We start from the raw sequence: 13,632 nt of genomic DNA, 5'->3' as shown, positions 1-13,632 counted from the left end.
ACTCTTTGAGCCTGTTACATAATAGGCTTGAAGTTTTCAGTGAACATGTGAAACAGCCAGCCTTTAAAGACTGACCACAACCCTCGTGATGATGCCCATCCAATCACACTAATTATTGTGTTTTTCACAATAATTCAGGAACAGCTTTAGCATGTGGTAACAGTTTTAAAAGTGTGGAACATTTGTATAATTCACGTGACATGTCTTGTGTGCTATATTAAAAAAAAGGTTAATTAAATGTTCTTAGACAGTCACTGATTCTAACTATCACTATTTATTTAAAAAAAGCTTTTCTCTTAAAGGAAATGAAAGATAACCCTCAGTTGGAGTGTTCTACATTAAACATTAAGGGTTTCCAAAGAGTGGCAAATGAAATGGCTCCTAAATGGAAAATATTCTCCCCAGAGAAGCAAACTAAAAAAAAACTTCAGTGTTCTAGATTTAACCTCTGTGTTAGAGTGTAGTTTTGTGTTGTGTGATGAAGTGCACAAAGATTTTCTTCTTCTTCATACATACAGTTTCATCATAGTGCTTGATCCACCGGGGAGCTATCCAAGGTCCCTAAAGTGCCTGCAGGACTACCCTAATCCCGCTTGAAGACAACACCAAGCTTTTGGTGAGAAAATCACGCAATTATCGTTATTTGAAGTGCAGATTCAAAGGAAGGCACTACGCTGTGGAACTTAAAGTAATTCAAACCATGTATTATTACTTATCCACATAATTCATAATGCAGCAGTGTGGTTTGACGACTGATAACGAGAATTAGAAGCTTAAAATAATTGACTTCATTTGCATATGCACTAGTTTAGATTAGCCTGGTTTAGTTCTTTTCCGTCTCCAACATAAAACACCCCCTACACACACACAGACATATATTCATATATTCATTCATTCACTTCTATCTCACCCACACACATTGATTGCATATTCACGGCAGACCTGCAGTGCGTCTGCTCTTCGCCAGCATGTCTACACACCATGACAAGATAACAGAGAGGAGCTGCTGTCATTTTAAACCTGCAGCATTTACATAGACAGACCAAACAGTAGATGGCTCTCTTGAGTTTCATCTTGTCAGGCTATTGCAAATAACGTGGATTTTTGATCATTTTTTATCTTGCTGTCGAACAATACTAAGAAAATCGCTGCAGTCTATTGACATAGAATGAGAAAAGAACATCAAACACTGTTTAAGTGTGAAGTTTGCAATCCCGATCTTGTGTGTGTGTGTGTGTGTGTGTGTGTGTGAATCGTGGCATTTTCCACGTTCGTTTTGACATTCTGATCAATGTTCCAGCTGACTAAAACAGACTAACTTCGCCCATGATAAGAATTCTCTCTTCTGATGAAATGGCATGATGAATAATGTCGAATCTTCTAGGCCTTGTCACATTTTTTTTTTTTTTGCGTAAACTGTACTCATATTGCATAACATCTTGAATGTAATAAACTTCATTCTTCTCCGTGAGACAAAACGGTGAAATGATGCCATGAAATCGATCCAGCTCACCACCTACCCACCACGGATAAGTTTTAGGGGAACAAACCTGGCCACCAGGTCACCTGAGAAAAAGTTAGCTGTAAGGAATGCATCAGGTTCTTACCCCATATTGTCCCTAATTACCCCCCGCCCACATGCATGATTCTTTTCGCCTCCCTCACTTTTTGCATAGTCATTTTCATAGTGAACTTGGTGCGCGTGCGACTGAGGCGACCATACTGCCACACCCGGCAAGAGACACACACACGCGCGCACACACACACACACACACACGCGCGCGCACGAGAAACACGCGGTCATTAAACTCCCGACACTGAGATCCAGCGATCTTCACCTGCGCTGTGTGTCACTGTCAGGAGAGGGAGCGGAAAAGGAGGAGAGTGCTGAGAGGAAATCTTGATATCATGCTTTCCTGTACTGGCTGTACAGGTCTGGAGGGATCCTTAGCGCTCTGATGTTTCGAAATTAAAAAAATAATAATGTGGTGGCGCGGAGGTTCATCCAAGAAGTCGGGCAGAGTCGTGCTTGCAGAAGAGCTTTCAGCGAAGTGTGTATGACGGCGCACGCATGTTATGTGGACTCGCGGCGAAGATAAACACGTCGACGTGTGGCGCGTGGACTTTTTCCTGCCAGCATTTCTGCCCTGACCCCTAAAAAGTCGCTGTTTTTGTTATAGCTTCGGTAATGAACGCGGACAAAAGCGGGACGCAGAGGGACAGAAAGAGAGAAAAAGAAACCAAACGCTCCTTGTCGCTTCGCTCTGCGCGTTCGGAGGTGAACCCGTTGCCTTCTGCGTTTTTACGAGGTGCTGTTGGTGGTGGTGGTGGTGGCGGTGGAGTGTGTGTATTTTTGTGATTTGTTGTTTGAGACATGGCAGCGGCAATCGCCAGCGGTCTGATTCGGCAAAAGCGACAAGCGCGCGAGCAGCACCTGCACAGACCGGCGACTCACCGACGCAGGAAAAGCCCGAATAAGAGCAAGGGGCTGTGTAACAGCAACCTGGTCGACATCTTCTCCAAAGTGCGAATCTTTGGCCTCAAGAAGAGGAGACTACGGAGACAAGGTGTGAGCAAAATCAATAAAGGGCCCTTTTGCTCTCGAAGCTGTTGTGTCTCGGGCACAAAGCCACTTGTCTTTAATAAGACTTGAGAGCAGCCTCGTATGGCACCGAAAGATCCGCTTTATCCTCTTTCAGATTAGTGCAGCTAATTAGGTTATATGCGATAAGGGAATATAATGTTTCGGTTTAATTACACTTAGTGATCTTGGTCGGAATAGATCCCCTTCAGATTTTATCTGACACTTCTTGCCTTAAATATATGGCTGATATTTTATTCATGGTTGCACTTTTTCCCCTGCACATAGTGTGTCTGCAAACATTTTTTTGAACACCAGGATCCAGTTTTACAGCTGATTAATAGCCAAGATGGATTATCTCCTGTTCTGATAGTCTTGACTATTTAAAGATGAAGCTTTTATTATTCATAGGTCAAAGGCTTTATTTCTGGCCTGATTACATTTGAAAAATACATGTTGTCTCGCTCTGATTCATTGCTCTGTAAGTGCTTGGAATGAACTGGATTCATTTGTCATTTCTACCAGACTTAGCTGTTATTTTTTTTAGTGCTTTTACACTCATATTGTAGTCTGAAATGAAGGCGTTTATTTTTTGTGTCATTTGGAAAATGGCTTTTTTGAAATTTGGTACTTGGTAGGTATAAATGAAACTGGAGGGTGTGGTTATGACACATGATTACAGGTGACATTCGATACTGCTTCTAGTGGACTGGCGTGGTGATTATGTTAATTAAATGGCATGTATTTATTGAGAGTGCATGCAACGTTATTTCCTCTTCCCATGAAACACACATCAAATCAAATCAAGTATTTCTTTTGGTAACTGACTCGAAATGCCTAGAGCCATGTTGTGTCTTCTGCTTAATATGTTCACGATGTACTGTATACAGAGTGCGTGATGAATTATCAGCATCATATTAACACTGCTGCCAGGATAAACGAGAGAAACTGCAGTCTAAAGATTTTACTGTGTATTATATTGTTTCTACTTTCCACTTCTTAAATTTATTACATAACATGTTTTTTTTTTTTTTCTGAGGAGGTATATCCTGGCCTGTTGCATTAAATCCCGTTTTATTATCTTTAGGTAAATCTGTGACCTGCATACTGGTACATCACAGGAAGATCTTATAAATCCACAGCAGATGGAAGCTTTGGCACATTGTGGGTGGTTTTGGTTTTTTGTGTCTATATCAAGAGGTGTGTGTGTGTGCGCATGTGTATCGAAGTGTTTGTCAAGGCGGAATATCATACTGTGAATAATAGACATGACTAGCATGTGTGTGTGTGCGGAGCCTGGGGGGAGAAGTAATGACAGAGACAGGAAGTCATACAATAACAGGTGACAGCCATTTTGTTCAACTCTGACCGTAGTACCCTTTATTTTAGGCTGTGCGTAACGGACCCAAAGTGTGTGTGTTGGATTATTTAGCCTAATGAAGGTCTATTTAGTCTAATGAAGAGGTTCTTGTCACAGAGTTTGACTGAGTTTTTTTTTTTTTTTCTGCACCGAAAGATGAATATCAGGGTTTATGTGCATGTGCGCAGTTGTTTTTGTTTTATGGAGGGTTTATCGGAAGCCATTAATTTTCTACCCACTTGAGATTTATCAAGTCAATTTAACTGCAGCTATGACAACCTGTCGACAGCAAGGCAGGCGATATACACATGGAGACATCTCATCAACACTCTCTCTGTCTTTCTTTCTCTCTTTCTCTCTCACGCACACACACACGTCCAGAAACAAACAATCTTTTTTTTTCAGTGCTCTGTCTTCTTCTTACATGCTGTGCTTTTGAAAATAGTTTAGAGTTTGCAGCGCCAAGTAAGTCGTAAATTTCCCAATATCCTCCAAAGACAGCTAGCTTTACCTGCTGCTATACTTATTTGTCCATCAGTAAACTCAAGCTAATATGAGAAACCAGTTTATATATATATATATATATATATATATATATATATATATAATACACAGTTGATATTAAATAATTAAATATTTAAATGCACAGCAATGCACTGTTTGATGAATCTGATAATCCACAACCCCTGATCCACAATTGCTTCATTACAACTTGTTGCTGTATGCAGTGGAGACCTACTATATTTGATCTTATTCTTATTTAATCACTTTCACAACAGATGAGAGACAGAAAAAGTCATGAGGTGTTACAAGGGCAGAAATGAGAAATATGGTACTGTTGATAGCAGGGGAAAAAAATCTATCGTGACCCATATTATTTCTTTTATACATTCTTCTTCAAATTGCTTTTAGAGAACCTAAATGTGTCTTTTTCCAACTTCCCTAGAAATCCCTACTTTAAAAATAGGACACAAAATGAGTAAAGCTGTGAATCAAATCATTATTATTAACAGATTAAGCTATGGCTCCAGAGATATCTATCTGTTTATGTGTATATTTTGTCTTTCACTGCTGTGGCTAATAACATGCACATTATTTCACACTGCTATAACAATTATCCATGAGCACACTTTGGGTGTCTGTTTTGTTAAATACTGCTTAAATTGTTGTAGATATGTTACGCATTATCATATACTGTATAGTTCTACAGCTATGAAGCCAAATCAAAGCTGGGTCAGACGGCAATACAACGCTTTGTAATGAATAGATCATGGGGTTAAAGTTCTATGATGTTAAACATAAAGATTATTGGTCAGCTTTACTGTTATGTAATAGACTATCAATAAGTGTTATCAATAAGTACAATGTGTTCAGCTTACTGGGTCTTGGTACTGGGATTCTGCAAGCAGTTGTCATTATATTTATATTATATTACTGTTGTGTAATCTCTGAAGGTGTTGATGAATTTTCTGTTGCAGCAGCTCCGATAGAAGTGTAGGTTGAGATTATAATAGCAGAAAAAATAAGCCATAAATTTAACACATTGTAAGAATTGCTTAAAGTAAATCACTTCAACATGGTAACAGAGCCATTCCTGTTAAATCAATTCTCATGAAAGCATATCCTATCACGCTTTATTTTGTGTTTATAAACCACAAGTACAATAAGTAGCTGCATAATGCAGCTATGTGTTCAATTCATATTTTACACGCATGTGTTTTTTAACTCATTTAATTCATTTTATCCCGACAATCAGTGCTTGATTGCAATTTGAGCCTAAATCCCACATGAACAATGTATTAAATGTCATCAGCAACGTATTGTCAGTTTGCGTTGATGAGGAGGCATGCTTTCCTGTGTCAGAGGAGGAGAGCGGCGTTAATGTGTGAATGTCTCATTTGTACACCAGCACGTTTCTGCTCGGGAACTACAGCAACTCCCTGATTGCTCATGGCACCTCGGTCCCACCTCGTCTGTTTCTATGCGTATCGGCTTCATTCCATCCTTCTCTTTCACTCCTTTTGCCTCAAAAACGGATTAATAAAGGTTTAGTCGTCAGTTTCTGACACCAGTATGCCATTTTATAATCTAAAAATGAGTGTAAATTTTTGTAGACACTTTTTTTTATTGAAGATATGTCAATCTAATCAATTTAATATAATCAAATATATTGTTTGTAATAAGAGAAGCCAATTTATACTCCCACATTGTTCACATTTAGTGACCCCAATATACTTATCATCTAATATCACATCCCCTCAGAGAGATTACAAAACAAAGTTAGGATTCAAAGCCACAAATTCATTTAAGACGTGTTTTGGATCATATCATAATTATGAGTAAAAACAAATAAATAAATAAATAAATAAAAAATTTATGCTGAAGATAAATCAAAGATGGTACGTATGAGAAAGTGATACCACATCAGTTCTTAAGGCTGTCGGCAATTATATTGTCAGTGGGCTCTATTTATCATCTCCCTTCAGCTCTGAGAAATTTAATCTAGTCTCTTATCAGCACAAGATCTGTGGACAAACCAGACACACACACACAGACAGAGCACTTGGAGTTCTCTTAAAAATGTAGCTGCTCGCCAATTACATCGTGTGACACTGCACGTCTCTGAAATCTTGCCATTTCCTCTGGCATCACTAGAAGGTCGTCTGAAGGGTGTCTGAATCAGACGGCTCTTGTTTGCTCACTCGCTCACTCGTTAATGCCGCCTGAACCGAGCGAAGTAGATAGTGAGTTAAAGGTGGGTTTGTATTTTGCTGGTGATGAGTGATAAATATTTTTGCTGAATTAGTTTTTAATGCTTTAAATATTCCTTTTATTATTCCAAAGAATGATTGTGAAATTCATTACCAGTGTTAAGTTGTATTTAAATGTGGTAATATATTAAAATAGGATTGTTATTATATTAATAACGGCAATGATGTATCAGAAGCATTATTCAGTGGTCACTTTGAAATAACATCGATTTTTTTTTTTTTTTTAATTATGTATGTATACAAACAAAAATCAGAGATTTGTTATTTCACTGTTTTAATAAACTGTTGAAGGAAAAAAAATTAGTTCACAGGAAAATATCCTAGTAGCTTCCTGAACCAAAGGATCCTTGCCGTGCCTAGTTATTATGTTATTTAATGCCAAGTGTGCTGCTATAATGAGAGACACTGATTTAAAAAGTATACTGTAAGTCGTATTTAGTGTACCTAAATACTGACCATAGTTGCTTGGGTTTGGCAGTGTGGTGTCTGACATGCACTGATGGCTCCAAACATGACAAGATATTTCAGGTCTGTTACAGTATGATGAAAAATCCAAGGTTCTTCTTGTTCCTGCAAATTGGACCGTTGAACTGCAAAACACAGCTGTGTCTGGATCTGTTCACGTTTCATCGTCATTCATGACAAGATAGCAGACAGCACCCTCAAGCAAATTGTTTCTTTTGTCCTATAAGACAGACACAATCCCACACACCTAGGGAGATGCAGGAGAACATTTGAGATGAAGAGAAACCCCAGGATAAACAAAACATATTTGCAGAAAGAAACAGACAAGAAGTGTCTGTTGTAGAGGACAGGAAATGGGAATCCCTGATACGGTATCCCTGGCAACAGTCCGGATGAGGGAAATCCTAGATAGGAAGAATGTCTCCATAGTAACAGACTGTGGGCAAGGGAGGGGCCGTGTAAAGGAGCCGGGAAACTCTCCATGGCAACAGATCCAGAGTGTGACCCTGGAATGATTCAAGATTCCTGAGGATTTTAGTGGATATAATCATAAAAAAAAGAAACATAAGGAACTATTAGTGCAGCACTTGCAGTTTATCCCTGGCATTCACTATAATGTGATGTAATTTTAGCATTGAATGGTTATCATCTCTTTGGCAGATAGTGAATCCTCATTTCATACAATAAACAAGTCAGAAAAGAGATAAAAGCTCCAAACACACACACATACACACACATGCACACAAGGTGTGGTCTGGGAGGAAGATAATTAGCATAATGTCATAGCGCTAATCTGATATCGATTCCTGAAAGGTTGAACACAGCATGTGGCACTAAAGGCAATCTGCCAAGTGGAGGGAAAGAGAGGGACAAGTTGCTCTCTAATTTATGTGAGGAATGTTCCCGTACGTCTGAAAGTGGGTCACTGCCATCTGGAGTGTGTAATAGTATGGGTGTGTACAGTAGGTGTTTGGAAACTTTTTTTTTTTTTTTTTAAGTGGGATTCCCTCACCTACATAAACTGGAGAGGAAAAAAGAGTGAATTGAAGATAACTTTGTTCCATAGCTTTGTAAGGACAGTTTGTCTTCTGTATCCTGAACTATTGCTCAAACTGAAGTGTAATTTTGTGTCATCTTGGGAAAGTATATAGGTAAGAGATCAATTTCTGACCATGAAAAATACATCAATTTTGTGTCTGTCTGTGTTTTATCTCATTTTTCTATCATAGAAAAGAGACCCCCTATCACTTTAGGCATAAAATGTTATATTAACGGTTTGAAGAAATATCTAGAATAGTATCTTTATGAGGATCTTTCACTGAATCCTAACCTTAATGTCAGTACAGGAAAGGCACCTCAAAATGTCACTAGAACAGCAGTGTTGTGGTCTGATGAGACCGAAATCATCTGTTTTTTTCTATGCACAATTTAATTACTCTTCAGAAATCCATTCAGGGAAAATGTAGGCTGTGGTTGTTGCAGGTGTTTGTTTTGGAAATGGGGTCTTGTGATGATTGATGGCATCAGGAATTTTTTAGTCCAAAACCTTGTTGCCTCTGCCAGGGTCTTTCAATAACACATCCAAATTTCACACTGAAAGGTTAGAGAATCATAAAATAATAATATCAGCCTTTGGATAGAAATCATATTAAAAATCTGGGGCAGGAACTAAAAAATGATTCAGTTATTAATTACCATGGGGTTGAGCTAAAAGATTTTTTTTACCTATTTAATGTTATTTAATGTATATACTCGTTTTAGCTTGGTGTCAATAATTCTGGAGATGAATAAATAACCTATGACAAAGCAGACATCCTTATATGGACAAGTACAGCACAATCATCATTGTGATACTGTATAATGTATTGTAGAATTTCCAATATCATATGTCCTGCTATTGCTTCTGCATCTAATTCCTACAGGGGTTTGACTTTAGTGCTGTATCACCTCCCGTTTATAAAGTGGCGTTTAGAGAAACTGATAATAAATATTGCAAAAGATGATAGATGGTGTAAGACAGCTTGTCGAGTGGAATACTCACAGGAGGTCTGTCCTGCAACATGATACTAAATCTTCTGATATCCGACTCTGTATAATGTGATATTTATTATGAAATGCTCGCAGGGGATCTTTCTTGCATCGTGACCGTAACTCTCTGATATCTGATACTATGTGGTGTGATATTTATCTTCTTTTGTTTTCCCTTTTTTTCTCTCTTTCTCTTTCTGCCTGGTCACAGATCCCCAGCTCAAGGGCATTGTAACCAGGTTATATTGCAGGCAAGGTTACTACTTGCAGATGAGCCCAGATGGATGTTTGGATGGGACCAAAGATGACAGCACTAACTCCTGTGAGTTTACTTTATATGTATAAAGTGTTAAGGTTTGCTCTATAAATGATGCTTGGACAGTCATAATAAAAGTTCATATGGATCAAATGCCCATTTAGCCCCAAGAGCACTACTGAGGTCAGGCATCGATGAGGAGAAGGCCTGGGGTGAAGCCAAGTTTATCCGAAAGGTATTCAGTGAGGTTGAGGTCAGCGATCTGTGCAGGACACAAGTTCCTTTACTCCAACCTTGACAAACTATGTCTTCATGGACCTTGCTTGTGTACAGGGGCTTTGTCATGCTAGAACATATTTGGGCCTCTTAGTTCAATTGTAATGTTAAAGTTCTATACAATTTATGCCCACATATAGGTTTGATGGTGTCCACATAATTTTGGCCATATTGTATACTCAAACAAGGACCAGTATTAAGTCTGGCACCACTTTCAGGCAGTTTCATGTCACAATATATAACACTGAAATTGCGATTATTATTACCATTTTTATATTCCACTAAAACGATAAAATGATGGGCTCGTTTTCTTTATAGGGAACCATAACAGATTAACAAAGACACTAGCATTGCCACCTCAATTTAGTATTTTGTTGCTATAGATATCAAGTCTTTTATAAGCGGTTGAATCTGATTAATAGGATAAACACAACTATGAATATTTATGCACCGCTTATTAGATTCTATGTCAGTGCTCGCTAACTTCTCATTAGTGTCATTGTTGTTGCGGGGGTTTTTTTTTATCTTGACTTCTCCTGACTTCGTGTTACATCATATTACACTTGACAACTAAGAAAAAGAACCATGAGATGTGCTTCTTGAACGCATAATGTTCTTACTTAAAGGGTAAATGCTTGTTTTTAAAGGTGATGTTCTACACACTATTGAAATCTTGTCCTATTTTACTCAGGAAAAGTCTTGGCTGCAATTTTAATAAGAAATATGGGGTGCTCAGAAAATCAACTGGATTCCTGGCATAACCCATCTCAAATTTTTGCTTGCACTTTTAAACGTCAGTCTCCAACTTTAAGAATTTGTTTCACTTCATTCTGTTGCTTCTTTCTCCAGCACTGTTCAACCTCATCCCAGTGGGCCTTCGAATCGTTGCTATCCAGTCTGTGAAGACAGGTTTATACATTGCTATGAATGCAGAGGGCCATCTGTACACATCAGTGAGTAAAGTGACTTCTTGCTTCATTCTTCTGCTGTGTTCTATAACATTAAAAGATCCTAAAGCTCAGATCTGCTTGTGATTTGTGCCACGGCTTGTGTTCTGTGGTGAGAATTTCTGCAGAAATTTGAATATTGTAATAAAAGCTGTTGATGAGTGGTGGGTTATACAGGCAGCTGCAGAATTGGAATTTTGTGTTCCAGTTTATTTCACACACACACACACTACATTTGTTCAAAAGCACTTCCTGTAAGGTTGCAAACACTTGTAGAATGATGTTAGATCCCTTCAGACATTTCAAGCTCCTTTATGTTCAAGTGTTCAGACCTTCCATGTGTTCATTATGGCTTTGGGTCAAAGGTGTTTGTGTATTTGGTGGATTTTCAATACCCGTTTAATAGATTATTTATTTATCTCTTTTTATTTTCGCTTTCTTTTGATGGTCCAGTTTATATTTGCTTTATTCAGATGGTCCAGTTTATAGCTCTACATTAGATGTTTAGTGGATCAACTATCAAGTTGTCCTTAGTCCTATCACCATTTTACAAATTCATGGGGACATAACTGATAGATTTTATGAGGTTTAAGGGTAAACATCATTTGACATGTTGATAATCAGTTGATTCAGGCTGCTTTATGATAGATATATAGTCTATAGATGGTTTGTAGGGTGTCTACATTGGATTATCTTAATAAAGTGTTGGGATACATTCACCCAGTTTTATTAGATGTTTCGGGAAACTAGCGATGCAAATTTTGTTTCTTACTCTGTATAATATAGCAATGTTTTAGCCGATAGATAATTACATTTAATCGATAAAATTGCACAGTATTGAAAAAGTCCCAGGAAAAATTGTGAAACCTTTTCAATATTTATTAATAAATTACTGCTGCAACCAGTAAAACAATGTATATATAAAATAAATGTAGCCATTGCAATAGAAAAATGTGAAAGTCTTTTCATCATTAATAACCAACGCTGTCACTCATCTGACAATTTAATCATTATTCATCGACACTGGTCTTATACGCAATTATTTTTCTTCATCCATGTCTATCAGGAGTCAATTGTCTGCCATCTGTTTAAATATATCTGATTTCTCATGCTATATAAACACGTTCATTGTATTTTATTTGTCTTTTTCGAAACCAAGTACCAAAATAATCAAAGTAAAATTATCTAAAATATGAGCTGTCATTTTGGGATAAAGGCATCCGGTGGTTTCTTTCGTTTTCTTCTTGATAAAAAGGCAACAGAGAGGGAAAAGTGGATAAGAAAAAAAAAATCACAAGGAAGAAAAGATGTGGAATACCATTGAATTCTCTGCTGTTTGCAACTGAATCTTTTCTTTCTGTCTCCAAGGAAGGCTCATCAAAATGTGTGAGTGCCATCAACCTGACAAGAATATAAATTATCCTCAACCCTGACAGAATGGTCTTATCCAACAGAATTTAAACTGTTTACCTCATTTTCCAGTCTAAAATGCTTATTCCTCTCCACATTTGCCTTTGTAAGCAAAAAGTGGAGTGGTTTTTTTTTTCAAGAAGAATATACATTTATTATTGATTTAAAAGGGTTTTTTAGAAGGAACGATTTACATCATCTGTATGCTGAAGAAGTGTTGATCCCTTGCCATGACAATCCTTTAAAAATCAAATCACTTTTAGAGTGTTCAGACACAGACTGGCTTTAAGTCTCTCAGGAATGGTCCGGAGTGAGATTTGGGATTTTATTGTGAAAATAATATACTGATTTTAAACTATATAGACAAAAATCTGTGGACACCTGTCTACTACAGCCATATCTCCAAACCCTCTCCAAACTGTTGGCACAAAATAGGAAGCACACAATTGTATAGGGTGACTTTTTTTATGCTGTAGCCCAAACCTGCTTGGGGATGATAATGTGAAACAGAGTGAGGCTCATAAAGACATAATTTGACAAGATTGGAGTGGAATTGGCCCTCAAGTGGTCTTCACAAAGCTGTGACCTCAACCTCAACTCCTCAACTACATTGGCAGGCTTCAGTGACTGATCTCACTAATGCTCATGTCACTGAATGGGCAAATCCCCATAGCCACAATCCAAAGTCTAGTGGAAAAGCTTTCAAGAAGAGTGAAGGTGATGATGAATGCAATGGTGGAACTAAATCTGAAACAGGATGTTCAAACTGGACATATAGGTTTGATGGTAGGGTGTCAACAAGCCTTTGGCCATATACAGTGGAACCTCGGCATATGAATGCACTACCTTACAATTTTTTGCCCTAAGAATTGAAATTTTGCAAGAAATTTGCAACGACATACAGATTTGACAGATTTGTTCCTTGTAAGCAGCCATACAGTTTACATATATCTATCTATCTGTCTGTATGTGTCTGTCTGTCTGTCTATCTATCTATCTATCTATCTATCTATCTGTCTGTCTGTCTGTCTGTCTGTCTGTCTATCTGTCTGTCTGTCTGTCTGTCTGTCTATCTATCTATCTATCTATCTATCTATCTATCTGTCTGTCTGTCTGTCTATCTATCTATCTATTGGTGATATTTTTGGGTGGCTGGAATGGATTATCTACATTTACGTTATTCAACTCGCCTCCAGAACAAATTAAATTTGTATGCTGAGGTTCTACTGTAGTATATTTACACTCACAAGGCAGTTTATTAGGAACACATTCAACTGTGTTTTCATGCAATTATCCAAGCAGCCAATCATGTGGCTTCAGCACAAGCAATACATCATGAAAATACACTTCAAGTGCTTCAGCTAATGATCACATCAAACATCAGAATTTGGGGGGAAAAATGTAATCTCTGTGACGTTAACAGTCTGGGTTGAGTAGTCTGACTGTCTCTAGATTTTACACAACGTCAAATGTGGTGCTGATTATGACAAATAATATAAACAGTTTAAATTCTATCAAATTCTATCATTATAATTCTT

At 37.7% G+C, this 13,632-nt stretch overlaps 1 protein-coding gene across 4 annotated transcripts in view; it reads left to right on the top strand.

Moving 5' to 3' along the window:
- LOC131347096 (fibroblast growth factor 14-like) overlaps positions 1-13,632 on the top strand; it is a 57,656-nt gene that overhangs the window by 30,436 nt on the left and 13,588 nt on the right. For 2 of the 4 annotated variants that reach the window (XM_058380967.1, XM_058380966.1), the window contains exons 2-4: positions 519-616; positions 9,417-9,527; positions 10,587-10,690. In XM_058380967.1, the coding sequence (XP_058236950.1) occupies positions 9,476-9,527; positions 10,587-10,690 (156 nt within the window). In that variant the 5' untranslated portion in view covers positions 519-616; positions 9,417-9,475. Of the gene's footprint in view, positions 1-518; positions 617-1,713; positions 2,568-9,416; positions 9,528-10,586; positions 10,691-13,632 lie in introns of those variants that run through there. The other 2 variants (XM_058380965.1, XM_058380964.1) reach the window with 2 other exon arrangements.

Source organism: Hemibagrus wyckioides, linkage group LG26 (assembly GCF_019097595.1).
Source record: "Hemibagrus wyckioides isolate EC202008001 linkage group LG26, SWU_Hwy_1.0, whole genome shotgun sequence".
Classification (NCBI taxonomy): Eukaryota; Metazoa; Chordata; class Actinopteri; order Siluriformes; family Bagridae; genus Hemibagrus; species Hemibagrus wyckioides.
This window is presented reverse-complemented; position numbering and strand designations above follow the sequence as displayed.